The sequence below is a fragment of the Schistocerca serialis genome, chromosome 3, assembly GCF_023864345.2.
Source record: "Schistocerca serialis cubense isolate TAMUIC-IGC-003099 chromosome 3, iqSchSeri2.2, whole genome shotgun sequence".
In the NCBI taxonomy this organism is placed as follows: Eukaryota; Metazoa; Arthropoda; class Insecta; order Orthoptera; family Acrididae; genus Schistocerca; species Schistocerca serialis.
Window position 1 is genome coordinate 682,118,091 of NC_064640.1, and position 21,368 is coordinate 682,139,458.

Sequence of the window (21,368 nt, forward strand, 5' to 3'; positions counted from 1 at the left end):
AATCCAAACTAACCGAGCATGAACCATGCGCTCCATCACCTTACAGACACAGCTTGTAAGAGAAATGGGGCGGTAACTAGAAGGAAGGTGTCTATCCTTCCCAGGTTTGGGTATAGGAACAACGACGGCGTCATGCCGACGCATGGGGACCTGACCTTCGGTCCAGACGCGATTGTAGGTACGAAGAAGGAAGCTTTTGCCCGCATCTGAACGTGACTGGCATCTGGCCCCGGAGCAGAGGACCGGGACAGTGCAGGCGCACGTTCGAGTTCCCGCATAGTAAAGGGGGCATTATAAGTTTCCAGATTCAGCGAGTGGAAGGAAGGTCGCCGAGCCTCTTCTGCCTCTTTCCTGGGAAGGAAGGCAGGGTGGTAATGGGTGGAGCTTGAAACCTACGCGAAAAACCGGCCGAAGGCGTTGGAGACAGCCACAGGATCAACGAGGACCTCATTACCTGAGGTCAGGCCAGGTACCGAGGAGTGGGCCTTAATGCCCGACAGCCGGCGCAGGCCACCCCAGACGACAGAAGAGGGAGTAAAACTGTTAAAGGAGCTGGTGAAAGAGGCCCAACAAGTTTTTTTGCTGCCTTTGATGACTCTACGGCATTGCGCTCGGAGTCGTTTGTATCCAATACAATTTGCCAACGTAGGATGGCGGCGAAAGGTGCGTAAAGCACGTCGTCGAGCACGGATAGCGTCTCTACAGGCCTCGTTCCACCAGGGGACGGAAACGCGGCGTGAAGAAGAGGTAGTACGAGGAATGGAACGTTCGGCAGCATTGATGATAACAGCCATGAGGTATTCGACCTGACTGTCACAACTGAGAAAATCGTGGTCTGGAAAGGTCGCCAGGGAGGAGTAAAGTCCCCAGTCAGCTTTTGGTATGTTCCAGCTCGAATGACGTGGGGATGGGGTGTGGTGCAGGAGACGAACGACACAGGGGAAGTGGTCGCTCGAATAGGTGTCAGAAAGGACATACCACTCGAACCGACGGGCAAGAGTGGTAGAACAGATCGAGAGGTCCAAGTGGGAGTAGGTATGAGTAGAGTCCGAGAGGAAAGCCAGTATTGAGGCAGACAAGATTGAGATAGTTGAAGACATCCGCCAAGAGTGAGCCTCTTTGACAGGATGCAGCAGAGCCCCAAAGGGGATGATGGGCATTGAAGTCGCCAAACAATAAAAACGGCGGGGGAAGCTGAACAATCAGGTGCATCATGTCAGCCCGACTAACAGCGGATGACGACGGAGTGTAGATGGTACAAACTGAAAAAGTAAAAGCAGAAAGAGTAATACGGACAGCTATTGCTTGGAGTGGTGTGGTCAATGGGATGGGATGGTAATAGACATCGTCCCGAACGAGCAACATGACCACACCATGAGCTGGGATACCGTCCACAGGGGTGAGGTCATACCGCTCCGAGGTATAGTGGGTAAAGGCAATACGGTCAGTCGGGCGCAACTTGGTTTCCTGGAGACCAAGGACGAGCGGACAGTGCAGGCGGAGGAGCAGTTGTAATTCCTCCCGATTAGATCGAATACCTCTTATGTTCCAATGTAACAAGGCCATCGCTAGTCAAAAAAGAGGGGGAACGAGACGGTGAAGAGCTGGTCACCTCGACGGCCGCGGAGGGCCAGGTTTCGAGGGAACAACGCTACAACCGGCGGGAGGCGGATCCTGTTCCATCGAGTCGTCGCCAGCTGCGGCCGCTGTCCCTGGTGGTGTAGGAGGGGCAGCATCATTTGCCGACGAGAAGCCAGCTGAGCGCCTGGCAGCAGAGCGTCCCGGCGAAACTGAGGATGGCCGGGAGCAGCGACTCACGGATGGAGCGTCAGACGAAATGCGCCGGGGTGGAGAGGGGGATAGAGGCTTCTTCTTGGAGACCTTCTTGGAAGTCCGAGGAGGCACAGGGATGGTGGGCTGGACCCGAAGAAGGTCCTCACGCGCGGGGTCCATTTTGGAACGCCGGACCTCGGAAGCTGGGGTCCAGAACGTTTCCCTGATGGACGCCTGAGAAGAGGAGGGGGTGGCCCCTGGGGCAGAGGGGGCGGGGGCCACGGGGGAAGAGGATTTGGAAGGGAGGGATTTGGGAGGCGGAGGCAGAGACCCCGGATGGGGGGAGGAGGCGGACGGGGGGACAGGATAGGGGTGAGGATACCGCGGAAGGAGTGGACACAACTGAGGCAAACGAAGTGGTCAAAGGCACGGGATGGAGGCGGTCATACTTCTTCCTGGCCTCAGAATAAGAGAGACGATCCAAAGTTTTGAGTTCTTGTATCTTCTTCTCCTTCTGATATACGGGGCAGTCTGAGGATCTAGGCGAGTGGATGCCATGACAATTAACGCACCGAGGTGGTGGGGTGCATGTATGTTCCTCATGAAGAGGACGTCCACAATCGCCACAAAGGGGCTCAGCCTCACACCATGACGACATGTGCCCAAAGCACAAACACCAAAAACAGCGCATAGGAGGCGGGACGTAAGGTCGCACATCGCATCGGTAGCACATCACCTTTACCTTCTCCGGGAGAACGTCCCCCTCGAAGGCGAGGATAAAGGCCCCGGTGTCGATGCGACGGCCTTTGGGGCCGCGCTGGACTCGCCGGACGAAATGCACGCCTCGGCGCTCCAGGTTGGCCCTGAGCTCCTCATCAGATTGCAGCAGAAGGTCCCGATGAAAAATAACCCCCTGCGTCCTATTTAGTGCCAGATGCGGGACAATGGACACTGGGATGTCCCCTAGGCAGTCGCACGCCTGGAGCGCCGCCGACTGTGTGGCAGAGGTGGTCTTTATAAGAACGGACCCCAAACGCATCTTACTGAGAGCCTCGATTTCCCCGAAGATGTCCTCAATGTGCTGAACAAAGAACATGGGCTTGGAGGTGGCGAACGTCCCCTCATTGGTTCGAGAACAGACCAAATAGCGAGGGAAGTACTTCGCCCCAAGCCGGCGGGCCTGTCCCTCCTCCCAGGGAGTGGCCAAGGGGGAAAGGGCAGGAGAACCAGAACTAGAGACAGTACCTTTCCTTTTGAAAGACTCGGCCGCAGAGCGACCTGATACGTGTTGACGTTTCATCTGCGAAACGTCTGCCCCGATACCACCCACTCCGACCAGGGGCTCTCCCCACGGGCGCCACCCAGCCTCAGCAAGTGCCACCTGGCAGGATGACCGATGCCGGGAGTCCTGATGCCCCAAGGAGACGGGCATCTACTCCTTGGCCGACGTGGGGAGGGTGCAGCTCAGGTATCGGCAGTACGATCCCTGTGTTGTCAGGGGGCTACAACCTAGAGGGTACATGACGACCCCACCACAACGAGCTGGCTACCGTGCTGGATTTCTGGTGCCATGGAAAGTCCATCATGATCGTAGGTGCAGATGGGGACGCACTATGGGCATAACTTGTACAACCCATCAGGCGTTTAGGCCCAATTTGAGGAATAGTGGGTATGGTTACAATGCCGGTACAATGCTGAATGCCAAGGTCTTAGTGCACTGAGGACCAGTGGTACACCACGTAAGGCATCCTTCCCCAAAAGGCTCGTACTTCTGTAGAATTTTGAAAAATGGAGGTCAAACCCCAAGGGGGACCATCACATGGAAGGCCGAAACGGTTGAAACTTCTTTTAGTCGCCTCTTACGACAGGCAGGAATACCTCGGGCCTATTCTTACCCCGGACCCGCAGGGGGGAGCGGTAGAGTGACCCTGGCAAAAGCCGCCCTGATATGGAACCAGTAGGCCACCTGACTCCAGGACCCAACTCAACTGCTGACACACCATATGTTCTAGCAGCTGACAAGGAATGTTGGTGAGGCTGATGGGCTGATAGCTATCCACATCAAGTGGGTGTTTACCGGGTTTGAGCACTGGAATGATGGTGCTCTCCCACCATTGCGATGGAAAGACACCATCGCACCATATCCGGTTGAAGATGACGAGGAGATGTTGCTTGTAGCCAGATGAGAGATGTAAAATCATCTGTCTGTGGATCTGACCTGGCCCAGTAGCTGTGTGGGGGCAATGTGCAAGGCCACTGAGGAGCCCCCACTCTGTAAATGGAGCGTTATAGGATTCACTGTGGCATGTAGTGAACGAAAGAACTTTCCCTTCCCGCCGGGTTGGGGGGGGGGGGGGGGGGGGTAATTCTCTGACGCAGATGCTCAAGCAAAGGGCTCAGCAATTGCGTTTGCATCAGTATATAACACGTCATTTATATTAACACCGGGAACACCTTTTGGGGTCTGATACCAGAAAACGTGTTTGATCTTTGCCCAGACTTGGGAAGGTGACGCACGGCACCCAATGGTCAAGACGCATCTTTCCCAACACTCCTGCTTTCGTTGTTTGATAAGCTGACGAACACAGGCACGGAGCAGTTTAAAGGCTATGAGGTGCTCCAGGGAAGGGTGCCGCTTATGCCGCTGTAGAGATGGCTGTCACTCCTTAATTGCTTCAGCGACTTCTGGCAACCACCAAGGGACTGAATTTCGCCAGGGGCACCCTAAAGAGTGAGGGATTATGTATTCTGCCACACAAACGATTGTTGTGGTCACCTACTCAACCATCACATTGACGTTACCACATGGAGGAGATTCAACGGTGACAGAAGAGGTGAAAGTTTCCCAATCCGTCTTGTTAAAAGCCCATACGGGCAGGCGTCCATGGGCCTGATGCTGGGGCAGTGACAGGAAGTTGGGGAAGTGGTCACTACCACACAGGTCGTCATGTGCTCTCCAGTGGATAGATGGGAGAAGTCCTGAGCTGCAAATTGATAAATCAATGGCCAAGTAACTACCATGAGCCACACTTAAATGTCTGGTGGTCCCAGTATTTAAGAGGCAGAGGTCGAGACAGTAAAGTTTCGACATCTCTGCCTCAGCCAGTAAGCACGGTGCTTCCCCCACAAGGGATTATGGGTGTTAAAATCATCCAAAAGTAGGAAAGGTTTAGCGAGTTGGTCAGTCAGTGCAGTTATTACATTCAGGGATACTGCACCATCTGGAGGAAGATATACATTGCAGACAGTTATTTCCTGTGTTGTCCTTATTCTGACAGCCACAGCTGCAAGAGGGGTTTGAAGGGGCACAGTTTCACTACAGACCGAGTTTAGGACACAAACGCAAGCTCCACCTGACACTCAATTATAGTCACTACGATTGCTGTAGTATCCCTTATAGCTGCGGAGGGCAGGGGTACGCGCTGCCAGGAATCAGGTTTCCTGGAAGGCAATGCAGAAAGCAGGTGTAAAGCTTAACAGTTGCTGTAGCTCAGTCAGGCAGTGGAAGCAACCGCTGCAATTCCACTGGAGGATGACATCATTGAGAGACTAAGAAGTTATGGAGCATTCATTCAGGCAGTTTTCACCTCAGGGTCACCTGCTGCCACCAACTTTTTGCATTAGCAGTCTATATCCATTTTGTCTGGGGGTCCAGCGAGATCTAGGTCCTCAGTGGACGCCAGAATCTCCACCTCATCCGCAGAGGTTGTAGATAGTGGTGGTGTGGGTGCCACCGCTATTCCCTTGGTCTTGGGGATCTTCTTTTTGAATTTCTCTCGCTCCTCCTTGGGTTTCCCTGGCTTGGAGGACTTCACTGGTTCAGTCTCCGGAACTGATGCTGAGCGTGAAGCCCTACCACCAGCTGCTTTTCAGCTCTTCAGCCACTGGCAGGTGTTATCTTTTCCACTAGCAGAAACCTGGGAAGTGAGTGACCCAAGGGACCCCTTCCTAGAGAGAGAAGCTGAAGAAGACTTAAGCTTCTCTGGCTCAGAAGTGGGGACCGATATCCCTGATGGTTGGGGAGGGGGGGTTGCTTCCGAAGTAGATGGTGCGGGCAACAGAGAGGGAAGTGCCAACCCCATCAAGGGGGCAGGTGTAGTCTCCTGGTTCTGAGAGGTGACAGGAATGCGAGGAACTGATGGGCCCATGACTGTTCTTGTAATGGTGGCGAAAGAGAAGGTCATAGCCACAGGATTTAGGCGCTCAAATTTCCTCTTAGCCTCAGTGAACGTCAGACGGTCCAGGGTCTTATATTCCATGATTTTCCTTTTTTTCTGTAAAATCCTGCCATCTGGCAAGCAAGGTGAATGATGCTCTCTGCAGTTGACACAGATGGAAGGCAGGGCACATGGAGTATTGGGATGTGATGGACATCCACAATCTCAACATGTGATGCTGGAAGTACAGCGGGAAGACATGTGGCTGAACTTCCCACTTAAAGCACCACATCAAGGGAGGGATATATGTCTTGACGTCACAGCGGTAGGCCATCACCTTGACCTTCTCGAGCAATGTGTCACCCTCGAAGGCCAAGATGAAGGCACTGGTGACAACCTGATTATGCCTTGGACCCCGATGGCACACTGGGCAAAATGAACACCTTGCTGCTCTAAATTGGGGTGCAGCTTGTTGTCAGACTGCATAAGAAGGTCCCTGTGCAATATAATAGGCTGGGCCATATTTAAACTCTTATGGGGCGTGATGGTAACAGAAACACCCCCCAACTTGTCACATGTGAGTAATGCCCGTGACTGGGCAGAGGACGCTGATTTTATCAAGACACCCAGAGTGCATTTTGGACAAGCCCTCCGCCTCCCCAAACTTGTCTTCCAAATGCTCCACAAAAAACTGAGGCTTCATGGACATGAAAGATTCCCCATCAACTCTCATGCATACAAGATACCGGGGCGAATAATCTTCACTGCCATCCTTCACCTGGTGGTCCTCCCATGGTGTGGACAGGGAGGAGAACAATTTGAGGTCATATTTCTTAGCACTGAAGTTAGACTTTGCCCGCTTAGAGACTGCTGGCATTGGACCACCAGCAAGAGATGACGTAATACGCTTCATGGCGTGTCATTCGCCCTGATGCGACCCACTCTGACTAGGGGCACTCCCCATGGGAGCCACCCAGCCTCAGCAAGGGCCACCTGGCATGATGGCCATTGCCGGGAATCCCGATGCCCCAGGGAAATGGGCATCTACTCCATGGCATACATGGGGAGTTAATGGCGCAGGCATCAGCAGAGCAGTCTCTGTGTTGTCATGGGGCTACAACCAACAGGGTACATGGGGATATGAGGTGCTAAAAAGTCCATGGTCATCGGCGACGCAGAAAGCGACAATGCATAGTGCAAGGTGGGAAACACATCGAGGAAGGTGTCCTCGTCCAAGAGATGTAGAATGAGCAGGACTGAGATGCAACGATGGAAAAGTAGGCTAAAGGTCTCAATTCGCAATGGACATGATGCACCATATAAGGCGCCCTTTCCCAAGTGGCTCGCTCTTTGGGAAAATTCAGAAAGATGGAGGTCAAACCTGACAGGGGACCATCACATAAAGCCAAAAACGTGTGGACTCCTTTTAGTCGCCTCTTACGACAGACAGGAAAACATCATGCCTATTCTAACCCCCGGACCTGCAGAGGGGTCATGAATATGCGAGCGACTCGAAAAATTCATAAGTAACAGAACCCAACATGTTGTCGTCGACAGTAAGTGTTCATCAGACACATGGGTATCATCAGGAGTGCCCCAGGGAAGTGAATAGATCACTGTTGTTCTCTATACACACAAATAATTTGACGGGCAGAGTGGGCATCAATCTGTGGGCTGCTAGATTTGTTACCAGTAGGTTTGAACAACCTGTGAGTGTTACAGAGATGCTTTGGAAACTCACTGGAAGGAAGGCGACGTTCTTTTCGAAGAACACTACTGAGAACATTTAGAGAACTGGAATTTGGAGATGAGTGCCAAATGATTTCTACTGCCGCCAACATAAATTGTGCGTAAAGATCATGAAGATAAGATACGAGAAATTAGGGTTCATATAGAGGCATACAGACAATCATTTTTCCCTTGCTTTACTTGCGAGTGGAACAGGAAAGGAAATGACTAGTAGTGGTACAGGGTTCCCTCCACCACGCACCATACAATGGTTTACAGAAATTGATGTATGTGTAGAAAGAACACTTATTGTTTGTGTGCTTTCATTTAGCTTTCTTGTGCAGAGTCAATTTAATCTCGACCTTGCTCATGTTTCTGGAAACATTAGGGTACTATTAAATAAGTGGTGTACACAAGTCAATTAACATCTGTAAGTAGCTGCTAGAGCACAACAATATGGTTGGTTTTTGACAATCACCTCACACATGGTTTGTATTGGTGGTGGTGGTGGTGGTGGTGTGAAGAAGTTAGCAGAACATGTAGAGTGACAAAAATCTCAACTGGTGGCTGGCAGCAGTAAGATACTACAAAGATAGCCTGTAATGTACCAGAGCTACAAATGTTAAATGTATGTGTGGTCAAAAGCTATATCTCCTCAAGGAATTTGTCCCTGTTTACAGCACTGGCATCTTCTACATCTACTCGGTTTTGTAATAATTATTTGGATAAATCTTAATCAAAAATCTGTACAAACAGATAGTCCAAATCAAATTCATAACTCATATAGCAGTATGTGTGGTTTATAAAACAATGGAAATACCTTAACAAAGATTATTAATACACCACTCGACCATTATTAGCACGTTATACAGCTACGATTTGGGCTAGAATGGATCCATACAATTTGTGAAAAGTTCCCAAGATGAATATTGTAATGTCACCCTGTCATGAAACCATCCACATAATAAGCTCATTTCATACAACAATGCCACATTTAAAAAATTGCCGTTTCCTAATTATGAATATCGATATAGTTGTTCTAACATGTGCTTGCACAACTGGTGAATCATCCAGGGAGGTGTTAGCAGTATCAACAGTTATCAAGAACATTGTCCTGTTGCACATCACACTGCACACTGTTGTTTTCAACTGCAAAATGCATGTAAATGAATGCCTCATTGAAAGGGGTGGTTCCATTAATGCCCTTTATGCCACCTCCTGAGGCCTTTTAACGTCAATTCAGGGTGGCAGTGTGACTGAAATGTTTTTCTCAACCATACATAAGAGAACCATGTGATTTCAATGCTGCACATAGCAGTTCAGGCCTCCATGGCAGTGGTGTCAAGAGAAAGGGTGGGATGATGTTGGGGGAGGGCGGGCGACGAGCTTCCCATCGTGTGACACGTCCATGGTGGCATTGGGAAGAATTGCGGCAAAATTTGGTACTAATGTGACCTCTTTAGCACACCTTACATCTCACATGAACTTCTGAGCTCTGGCCCCCTTGCTGTTAGAGGTGTAACTGAGCCCGAGAGTGACATCACAGGGCACCAGTACAGAGGAAGATTGTAGGCACTTTTGAAATTAAAGTTCACACTTACGCATCACAATGGGCAGAAAATGATAGGGTGTCAAAAAAGTAACTCCCCTTTTGCACAGCGTAATTTACTGTTCAACTATATATATACATATATTTGTGATATCAGTTATAGTAAACGTTCCATGCTTATAATCGATTCAAAGGTTTTGTTTGCCACAGCACTCAAATTAACTAAGTCAGTGCTTGAAATGCTTCTCTGCAAAAATGATAAATTATGTTATCATTGTATTTAATGAGCAATGTATTTTAATAGTGTGACCATGTGTGCCACAATAATGTAGAAAATCACTAAACCTGTCTTGAACAGAGCTTGGTGTCTGAATTTGATCATTTTGAGCTAGGAATGATATCTTTGTCAGATAAACAGATAAAATGTGAACGATGAACATTCTACTCTAGAATATCAATACAGTCTCCATACTCATCCTCAGAGACTAATGTGACCAACTAAATATAATGAAACCGAGATGGCAACAGTTTGGTTGGGAGTTGCCATGAATGGACCTACATTTTGTACATAATCCAGGGCACCTATAGATGTTCATAGTGGCATACTACGTAAATGAACGATTAAACTTTCCCTGTAATAGAACCTGAAATTGCCTTTTAAACTAACAAATGTACACAATGAAATACATTACTATCATGTAAATTTCAATTCTCACAAAATACATAATCAAAAATAGCCTACTTGTAGTGTCAGGACAATGTAGCCATGTGTGTTTTTGGGTCATTTTGTTAGTCTGTTTGCTCTAAACAAGAATATTGACTGAAAGTTTGCCTGATTTCAATATTTTCTTATGTACTTGTTGACTGACCTCTACCTCAACTATACGGCAAGTACCGGGTGGTTATAATTAAATTTTCCCTAGTTATCACGTTACAACACAGAAACTAATTACCGTACGAGTACCAAACTTGGTAGCATTAATGTCCAGAGTATGGGATGCATGATTTCCATGCGTCACAGTGCCACTGTCCAGTTCCAACTATGGTAGCCAGGTGCTGTGATCAGTCATTGTGATTCATAGTCTCACACAACTGGCCAGTCGCAGTGCACATGTTGATGTGTCAACATGAGCTTGGACAAAAGGAGCTGGGCATTATTGGCGAAGCTCTATTATCACAGCAACAATAATGTTACAGCTGCACTTCGAGAATATCGCCGGCTGAAAGTATTACAGAAGGGTCTTCTTTCTCCACTGTGTGGAGCATGATTAAGTTAGTTCGAATCAACTGGAGAACTGGACGTTGCTCCAGGCTGAGACCAACAACCGGTTGCACCACAGGTGGTTGATTAAATCACTTGCTACGGCAGGCAATGCTGCACATAATTCGCTATCATCAGGCAGTGTGCATGCTGTACCACGACAGTTGAACATCCCCTGGTCCACTGTATAGAAGGCGCTTCGAAACCATTGTCAAATGGTATCCATACAAGATCCATATCGTACAGCACCTTGCACCCCAGGATGTACAACAACATGTTGACTTTGCTCTCTACTTTCTTGCAAGGACTGAAATTCACAAGGACCTGGACCACCCTATGGGGATCTTTACCTCAAGTCACTGTGCATTAAGCTCCTCTGTATAGCAAATGTGCCACCATATGGTGTGGCTGCACAGTTACATTCATCATTAGCCCATTCTTTATTGGACAGGTTGACGCTCAAGGGCCAAAGACGTGAAATGTGACCAGCCAGCGTTACTGCGATATGCTTTGCTAGAACGTCATATCGGCCCTACAGGAGAGAGATGCATTGAACTCAACCGTTTTCATGCAAGATGGGGCCCATCGCATATCATTCGCGAGGTTCACCTGCTTCTCTGAAACACATGTGGAGATGATCAAATTATCAGATGATCGTTTCCAAATGCATAGCCGACACAATCACCTGCTCTCACTCCCTGTGATTTCTGGTTGTAGGGCTACCTGAATGACAGGGTTTATCAGGGGAATATTCACACATGTGCTGATCTGAAGTGCAGCATATCAAGAGAGGTAGCCAGTATACCTACGGACATGCTTCGTTCTGCCATGTAGAATGCAATCCTGCGCTTTCAGGCTCTTCTAGACACTGATGGGTGCCATATTGAGCCCCCTCCCCCCTGAAAAAAAAGCAATAATGGTACCGACACAAAATAGTATATGTACTACAGCAGCACACTGAAAGTGTTTCAGTTGAATTGATTCTGCATTATTTCTCTTCCCAATGCCCATGACATTAATGCTATGAATTTTGGTACTCTTACAGTAACTAGTTTCCATGTTATAAGATGTTAAATAGGGAAAAGTTTAACTATAACCACCCGGCAGTTTACATTATTTCTTCTGTTTACAAAAAATAGGTCAACAATGGCTGATAGTGTTGTGACTTGGCAAGACAGCCAAGTCACTATGAGAGGAAGCCAAAAGGCACGCGCTTAAGCTCACGCAGGCTGGCACGAGGTCTGGAACAGGACAATGTCTTGAGAATTGCAATAAAGTACGAAAATCTCGTAATACTTAACTTTAATCCATAATTGGAGAACATCGCTCCTGATGATACAAAAGTATATATATAAACTGGTAATGGCGCCTTGCTAGGTCGTAGCAAATGACGTAGCTGAAGGCTATGCTAACTATCGTCTTGGCAAATGAGAGCGTATTTGTCAGTGTAGCATCGCTATCAAAGTCGGCTGTACAACTGGGGCGAGTGATTGTAAGTCTCTCTAGACCTGCCGTGTGGCGGCGCTCGGTCTGCAATCACTGACAGTGGCGACACGCGGGTCCGACATATACTACCGGACCGCGGCCGATTTAAAGGCTACCACCTAGCAAGTGTGGTGTCTGGCGGTGACACCACAGATAGTATGTTAATGTATTGTTTGACTACAAATATTGGTGGATACTGACAGACAGTATAGATCCAAAATAATTCCACTTTTTTTTTAATTGCGATTAATACCACTGGCACCATATGGAACATTAAAAGTTTGTGTAGCTAATGCATAGCTTGCTTGCTAACACAGGTCAGAAGGCATCAGAGAAATTAACAATTTCACAATTTTTAAGATACTTTACATAGCATTCATGTATTCAGTGAGTTCAACTCATTTCTGCAACTCTGCTGTCACATATATAGTTTACAAGGTTGTGAAATTTTGTAAGAAAATTTTATGATGTTAATTATTACTTATTACATGTCAAATATAGAGCTATGCTGCAGTTTACTGGCCATTTCAGGGCTTCTCTGTTGTTTCCTTTTAATAAAATCATCATATCATTGGACTATTTGCAAGTTTTGTCAGGGAAACTTTAACAGTTTTATACTCAGTAGATAACAATTCATTAACATGCATACTATGTCTATTAGGCTAGTTGATTGTTGGTGCACTTTGTATGGTCAGTGCTCCAGGTCACTCGGTCCACAAAGACATTTGTGTTTTTATTAATACATATTTGTCACTGTTATGAGTGCCTTTTATATATTTATGTCATACTTAATCCAAACTTTATGTACTATTTATTCTGATAGATCAGAATATTATGACCATCCATCTCTCATTAGTATTTAGACCATTTTGGTGTAATAAGCAGCTGGCATTTACCATTTGTCGTGAAAAACATTCTTTACATCTTTGGTGCACTGACTGAAGTACAACACATCATAAACATCACACAGTTTTGTAGAATACGAAAATATAGATTATTAATTCTGAACCAGTGCTTGAAGTCTTGCTAAATGTGTGTGATAGTGTTTATACTTGGAGGGCAGATTTTAAACTAAAATTTTTCCTCTTGTTCATATTCCACTTCAGTCCTCCACTCTGAACATAACATCAATCAGCACAGCAACTGTCAGTGTCATAGGGAGAATGAAAGGCATTAAACACACTTTTAGTGCAGTCATCTCTACAAAAGTACAAAAAAATCAATGAAGAAATGTAGTTTTCAATGTTCTACTAACACTGGAGACTGCTACAAGTTGGGGACATGAAACGTTTGCACATGTGGTTACGAAATGCAAGATACAGTCCCACATACACTCAACCTCTATGAAATTAGGTGACATGGTTGACCAAAGATGGGATTTTTATCAAATTTAGTTGTAAATTAAAATTACAAGAAAATATTTAGTTTTGTAAATGGCCAGCATGTGTCCACAGTTTCACAGATAATGTGGATCTTATTCTTGAGCCTACTGACATATTTCACATCGTGGCAAGTTTTCACAAATATAGTCCACAGAACATGCAAAACAACTGAACTAACCCACAACTTATTGCAGGGTCTTACTTGGTACACTCTGTGTTTATTGCATAATGGTACCCTATACATTCCAAAAAAATGACAGCAAAAGGGGGCACAGAATCTCAGTGACACGTATACTTTACAATCTCCTATCTCATTTCTTCTAATGACGCAGGAACTTCTGAGGGTGTGAACTCACCAAGACAATAAACAGTGGTGAAGCATACAGATTATGAGACTTAACATCTACATACAAATCATGGACATAATTTAAAACAGAGTACAAGTCATATAAATTGCTTTCTATTACTGCAACCCACATGTTAACAGTATACCTAGTCTAAGGTAATTTCAAGGAGCTGGCTTACACATTTACGTTGAAATCAGTTGCTTTCTTTATGAACTATGAAGTACCCATTCAGATGTCAGCACTTCAGAGCAATGATCTATGGTGTCACTCACTGCAGAAGGTACTGCCTGTGTGATTCATCTAGAGAGAATTTACATCAGTGTTTATACTTCAGTGCAATCTATACTTTTAACCTCCACTTCAAAATTCTACAGGACGTTCAGTCCGAAGTTTTACACATAATCTTCACAATTTATTTTTGTTTCTTTCTTTCAGCTGTCTGGCCTGGATCTTACTGATGTTATACTTCTCTCATTCCAATATTTTAATGGGAGAGGTGTTTTAGTACTAAAAGTAACTTAATGTTAATAGCAAATTATGAAGTTTTGTGATCATTTATTTATACTAATAGTTAGCTACTTGCATGTTTCATGAGCAGTTCTCAGCACTCAGATTTTCCTGATAGTTTATGAAATGCCCCAATTCAATTTTGCACTTTCTCAATTGTCCGCATTGACATCCGGTGGTTTCTTTCATCCCAAATGTACCTTCATTGGACACTACACTGTTCCAGACTATTTTTGACTATTCTACCAAGCTGATGCATTCATAAGATTTTAAACTGAAGCCTTCCTCCTTCATCAATGCACACTTCATAACATTATAAAACAACAAACACAGGCATTTGGTTATGTTATGAACATACTATGATGTCAGTAAATATAAAGTCAAAGGAGCTGACAACCATAAATTTTGAACTTGTTTTATACAAGTAAATATTAGTCTAGGTTCACTTTTCAAGTGGCTGTCTGGCTGTTAAGTCAGCCATGTCTCTCAAATGTGTCATGTGTGCACTACACATCAGAGGCTGTGACCCATCTAGCTGACTGAATGTGGGAAGTAGACATTTTTTTTCAGATTATAGTAGAGTCACTGAAACAAGATCCCTTACATGAGCAATTGGATTATTGCGGCTGCTTAGTGTGTCTGTCTCAATCAATCTGTCATAGCTCTCTAGATAACTACTGTTTTCAACTGCAGCTGTTTGTGCTTCACATATGAAAGTTGGGAACACATCTGCCAGCTATCAGGGATCGTCTTTTGCCAATTCTACTATAGGAGACATTCCAACCAGTCCAAATAACGATAGCTGTAGGGGACTCAGAAGTGTAAGTGTAAGATCCAAAGAAACGTCTCCATACTTGATCTAATACCTACAAATAGACCTGAACACTCTGAGGATGTCCACAGAGCAGCTGGTATCAGTGAGCATGAGACAGCTGTAACAAGAGCGATTACCAAGGTACAAAATCCAATTAAAACAAGTAGAAGGATTTATATTTTCAGACTAGATAGAGAGTCAGTAGTGTCGTATCCCAGTAAGGAACCTGAAACATTTAACTCTGGAGAGGCGCGTGTAGACCAACTATGGCTCAGTTTTAGAATAGTTGACCATGCACTCAATAGATGTGTACCTAGAAGAAAAGTTCTTGACAGAAAGAGCCACCATGATACAAAGTCACTGTAAAGGAACTGATAAAGAAACAGAGACTACTGCATAGTAAGTGTAAGACAAAGCACAGGGCTTGCGATAGGGAGAATCTGAACCAAATGCAATTGTCAGTCAAGAGTATGAAGCCTTCAACAACTACCACAGCAAAATATCACTGAAGGTTCTCTCACAAAAACCAAATAAATTCTGGTCATATGTAAAGACTGTTGGTCATACCGAAGTTAGGGCCATGGTACTTGTGGAAGAGACAGCAATGAAACAGAGTAGCAAAGCAAAAGCATAAATACTGAAATTTTGCTTCTAAAATGTTCCTTTACAAATGATAATCCAGGCATATTGCCCCACTTTATTGATTTATTATTTTTTTTTTTTACCACTGCAAAGATGACTGATATAGATATTAGTTTCAGTGTTGTTGTGGAACCGGTGAAATCATTAAAATTGAACAGAGTTACAGCACCCAATGTAATCCTTATCAGATTCTACACTGAATTTGTGGCTGAGTTAGACCCTTTTAATTATAATCAACTGTCAATTCCTAGATCAAAACACAGTGCCCACCAATGGAAGACAGCACAGGTCACACCCATCCACAACAAGGGTATCAGAAGTGATCCATAAAATTACTGTCCAGTAACTTTGACATTATCTGTTGTGAAATCTCTGAGCATGTTCTCAGCTTAAATATAATGACCCCCTCCATAACAACCAGCATGGATTCTAAAAAACGTTGATCACATGAAAATCAACCTGCAATTTCCTCACATCCTGAAAGCCGTGGATCACGGAAGATCAAGTACATTTGCCAAAAAGCATTTAACTCAGTATTGCTTCTATGCTGATTATCAAAAGTACAATCATTTAGGGTGTCAAGCAAAATTTGTGACCGGACAGAGGATTTTTTTTTTATTTTAGGGAGGACACAGCAAGTTATCTTGGATGGAGAGTGATCAACAAATGTAGAAACAACTTCAGGTGTACCCCAGGGAAGTGTATTGGGATCATTGGTGTCTGTGTAGCATATAAATGACTTGCAGACATCAGCACTACCCCACACTTTTCACAGATGACATGAAACTGCCTGAAAAAAGCTGCACAAATACATAAAGGAAAATGCAATCAGTCTACAAAGGAAACTACTTACAAATCACTCATGCAACAGCATTAACAGTGTAACACTTCACACAGTCACTTTGTTTAAATATGTAGGCATTATGTTACAAAGCGATATGAAATGGAACGAGCATGTGAGAACTGTGGTAGAGAAGGCGAATGGTTGACTTCAGTATACTCTGAGAATTTTAGGGAAGTGTGGTATATCTGTAAATGAGACCACATATAGGATGCTGGTGCACTCTATTCTTGTGTACTGCTCAAGTGTTTGGGATCCGTACCAGTACAGGTTGAAGGACGACACTGAAGCAATTCAGAGGTGGACTCCTAGATTTGTTACCAGTAGGTTCAAACAATACTGAAGTGTTACGAAGATGCTTCGGAAACTCAAATGGGTATCACAGGAGGGAAGGCGATTTTCTTTTCGAGGAACACTAATGAGAAAATTTAGAGAACCAGCATCTGGAGCTGACTGCTGAATGATTCTATTGCCGCCAACATGCATTGCGTGTAAGGACCATGAAGGTTCTCGTATAGAGGCATACAGGCATATTTTCCTCTCCTCGCTCTATTTGCAAGTGGATCAGGAAAGAAAATGACTAGTAGCATGATACAGGGTACACACTATCAAGCACCGTACAGTGTCTTGCGGAGTATCTATGTATGCATAGAAGAGGATGCAACCAATCCTAGAATCCTGCTGAACTACGTGCAAAAAGGACTAAAAGGGGACCAATCTATCAATGAGAACTTTTAACATTGCAGTGTGTCAGCAATCATGAATAATTTAATGATCATAAAGAATCCACCTCGATTGCAAATTGAAACCGAATGTTTACCTAGGTTTTGGCGCGGATAACCACGCCTTCTTCGGAACACACTAAAACTACAAACTGCCTAAAGAGTCATGATTCAACATTAATTACAGCTATTGACATGGTACACACATACCGTTTATTTTACATTTTATGCGAGTCTTTTGCCCTTTTGGGCATTCTGTATTAATGTTGGACCATGCCTCTTTAGGCAATTTGTAGTTTTAGTGTGTTTTGAAAAAGGTGTGGTTATCCACGCCGAAACCTAGGTAAATATCAAGTTTCAATTTGCAATCGAGGCGGATTCTTTATAATCATTCAATCTATCAATCCTGTAAGGATTGTGAGGATAAGATTAAATTATTTACAGTGAACACAGAGGCATCTAAACAGTTATTTTTCCTGCACCCTGACAGTGAGTGCAATGGGAAGAAACTCTAAACCTGGTACAATGGGTTGTAACCTCTGCCATTCACTTCACAGTGGTTTGCAGAGTAGATGCATTATAGTGACCTGAGTCCCTAGAAGACTGCAGTAGCTAACTCACATTTTGTCATTTTTGTTGTGTACCGTTATATAGAATGGTTGGCATTAATTTACAAATTATGGGCTAATACACCTTATCTCTGCCTCAAAAATAAACTTTATGCCACAAATAACAGCTGTACAGGTCCAAAGATAAAGAGTGAAAGCACTAACAAATGATTATGTTTACTTCAGTATTTACTGTAAAGTTTAACATGCTATGAAGATCAAAAACACTTATTTTGTACAAACTACACACTTCTTTACTTTGTTTCACAAAACTATTTTTGTACGACCGCGGTTTCGAGTTTTAAGCCCATTTTCCGATGCCCAAATAGAAAATGGGCTTACAAGTGGAACCTATGTTTTATGAAAACTTTGTGACCTAGAACCCAGTTGTACAAAAATAAAGTACAATGCAAAAACATCTTTCATTTAGTTGCACAATATACACTGTGACACCATGAACCCACAGTTGCATCAGTTAAAATGGAACATCTATACTCACTAATTTTGTTGAAGAGAAGTACCAGAAGTAAACAAAATATCTACTGACTGCCCACTTGCAACCAAGCACCCATACATAAAATTTAATCAACAGCTTTTAACAGACTTACAAGTGACACGTTCCATATCATTCAGTGACCATATGAATTAGTACTTGTCACATACATAATACAAACGTAGATATCTGTTCTGCTTGTAGCTATTACATGTTCTTTCACCTGAATTATTTAACTAAAATTGTGAAAGTAAATTAAAAATTAGACTTTTAACATCTTTTCAATACATTATATTGGTTAGCCTGAACTGATAACTTTCCCACAATAGAAAAATTACATTCTGATTCATTGCTTCTATAGCTCTCCATGGGCTCAGTAAAATGAATGAAACCATGTGAAAAATTCTTCATTATAATCATTCAGCTATATTTCTGGAAAAAAAATTAAAACTTTGCTACAACAATAACTCAAGGACATTTATTTTCCTTGTAAAAGCTACTTCCTAATCCAGTCTTCAGCAGTGTATTCCAGGCAAAATACAAGTATCTAGAAATTTTACACTGCTGAAGAATTTCAAATATAAACAATGAAGAAAAGAGATGTACAGTAAGTTTTAATTAAATTTAGCAGAGGTGTAGACTGTCATAATGTAAGATGATGCACTGTATTTCCACCTCGACCAACAGCACTTTTAACAATGGCCAAAACACTCGTTCATCATTTTATGGTATAAACAGTCTGTAACCCAGAAGGATTTTAGGGACAAAAGACGCACTAGTCACCAGCTATGTTAAGATCTGTGGTAGCAGCAGATATTAAATGATTCTTTACTTCCATCCAGGAACTAAACTGCTCTAGTAGCTGTTTGTGCAATTTAACTAGGAATATGTTAATAAGTTCTTAATACCACAGTGGACAGTTTCTATCTAGTCTCTTTCTAAAACGGTAGAAGCTCACATTTACTTTCAATTCCAGATTTATTTATTTAATCCATTCTTGTGTTTTATATAAGGCATTTTATTTATGTTTTACACGAGCTCATTGTACTATGTCTCTGCAGGAACTGTCAGAAAACTGCATGAAAAACTTACACATTTTCATACTTGTCTAATAACTTACTAAATGTGTAATACAATGGTTGATTACTTTAATATTACTACCACGTACAATATCTCAGTAGTGATATTACACACACTGGTCTATGCTAGTTTTACAGCAGGATACCCGAAAGTTTAAATTGAAGACTATTCAGTCTCACTGACCATACACAAATCTTTTGTAGCCACAAAGACATATGTACAAACAATACAATTTTAGAACTGCATAAATGAGAATGTCAACTTTGGTATCAGTACACAAATTTGGTTATACCTCTAGCTTCACATAAATACTGCTGCAGAAAAAAAAGAACCTCTGATTAAAGATTGTGGAGCCGCTGATATTTCTGTATACAAAACTCTGCCTACAATGAATTATGTAGAGGATTTGCTTTCATTTTGTTACACAGACCTGTTGATACATGTAAGTTGTTTCTATGAATTGTTCCATAAACTTTCATATTGTTGATGAGTGTATTCACGAAATTTCTGTGTATTGAAATGCTATTTTATGTACGGAGGTATAATAGTGTTACTCTTTTGCTCTGCGTGTTTACAAAAATTTAACAGCAACCGACTATGAATTCATAATACATCCATCGTTGACACGTAATAACTAACATGCAAACCTATGACAGGGCATTCTGATCTGATGAGGGCGGTTCTTCTTTCCCTACAAATGAAACTTCAAATGATCCGACAGAAACATCACATTCGATTTGTTTATATTTCAAATCCTGTGTTAGATCCTTAAACAGAACAAAACAGTTACCAATACAAAACAGTCATAAAAGATTTTTTTTCCACATTCTGGCAATGATATATGGAAGTAACGGGAAAACAATGTGGTAAATGCATATAAATAAACGTGGAACACTGAGTTAACGCGTCTTTTGTTACAATTCATAACCACACATTTCTGTCATCACATCGTAAACCTTCGGAAAATAGCCTGTTTTCGGTCAGCTCAAGATATTTATACATAAGCTGTTCCTTAACCGTCAGTGGCTTTAAACACAGAACAATTCGAATGTCACAAACATAACTGACAACGTTTCTAGAACTCTACTTCGCTGGTAAAAGAATTTGTCTAATATGAAAACAATACGACTCGGAGGCAACTCGGTACTTACTCATACAGCATATAAATTGACGCTGGGTGTACTAGGCCACAGCACCTTCATAACACGATTCATAACACCGTCACTCAGACATTCACACAAACACGCAAATATTTACACAAAACCCGACCACTACAACGCAATGCAATGCGAACAACTTCTTTGATTCGCCATTTTGATTTCAGCAACTGTATTGAAAAGCGTTAGCAAACGACGTGCTCGGTAAACTGACGTATCGACACGCAGATCACATGTACTTTTAAATTCCAACAAATTCCTGGGGAGTTCTAGAGTTTCTATCAGTAGAAACTCTTCCGATGTTACCCAACAACTTAAAGAAGTGATTATCTATAAATTCAATAATGGCGATGAGGGGATCTAAATCTCAAACTTCCGCTTCATTCGGGCTAAATTGCGGCAGATCAATGTTAATATTACTGTCCTCAAAAATTTAGAGCATATCGTATCTGTTAGTTTGTGACTCCTACCCAATTAAAATCTAACTGGTCGAAATACTCTTTTTTTCTTGTTAGCATATCCAAATAAGCATTTTACGGTAGTTGCTTTCCCTTTAGCGTACAGCATTAACGTACATAGTTTCCTTGAACTCTCCGATTTGTTCCGAATGAGAAATTATGATAGTTTCATGGCAATCCACATCGTTAATTCTTAGACGTGCTTCACAGGGTTGACATATATCAGGATTGACGGACATCGAAAAAGTTCAGAGAAAGGCAGCTCGTTTTGCATTACCGGGAAACAGGGGAGAGTGTATCACTGATATGATACTCAAAGTGTGGTGGAAATAATAGAAACAAAGGCGTTTTTCGTTGAGGTGAG

General features: G+C 43.4%; 1 protein-coding gene across 2 annotated transcripts in view; it reads right to left on the bottom strand.

Annotated features, from left to right (window-relative positions):
• Nucleotides 1-20,830, bottom strand: part of LOC126470564 (GTPase-activating protein and VPS9 domain-containing protein 1) — a 366,100-nt gene extending 345,270 nt beyond the window's left edge. For both annotated transcript variants that reach the window (XM_050098503.1, XM_050098502.1), the window contains exon 1: nucleotides 20,541-20,830. In XM_050098503.1, coding sequence (XP_049954460.1) covers nucleotides 20,541-20,551 — 11 coding nt within the window. In that variant the 5' untranslated portion in view covers nucleotides 20,552-20,830. The remainder of the gene's footprint in view (nucleotides 1-20,540) is intronic.
• Between the last annotated feature and the right edge of the window lie 538 nt (nucleotides 20,831-21,368).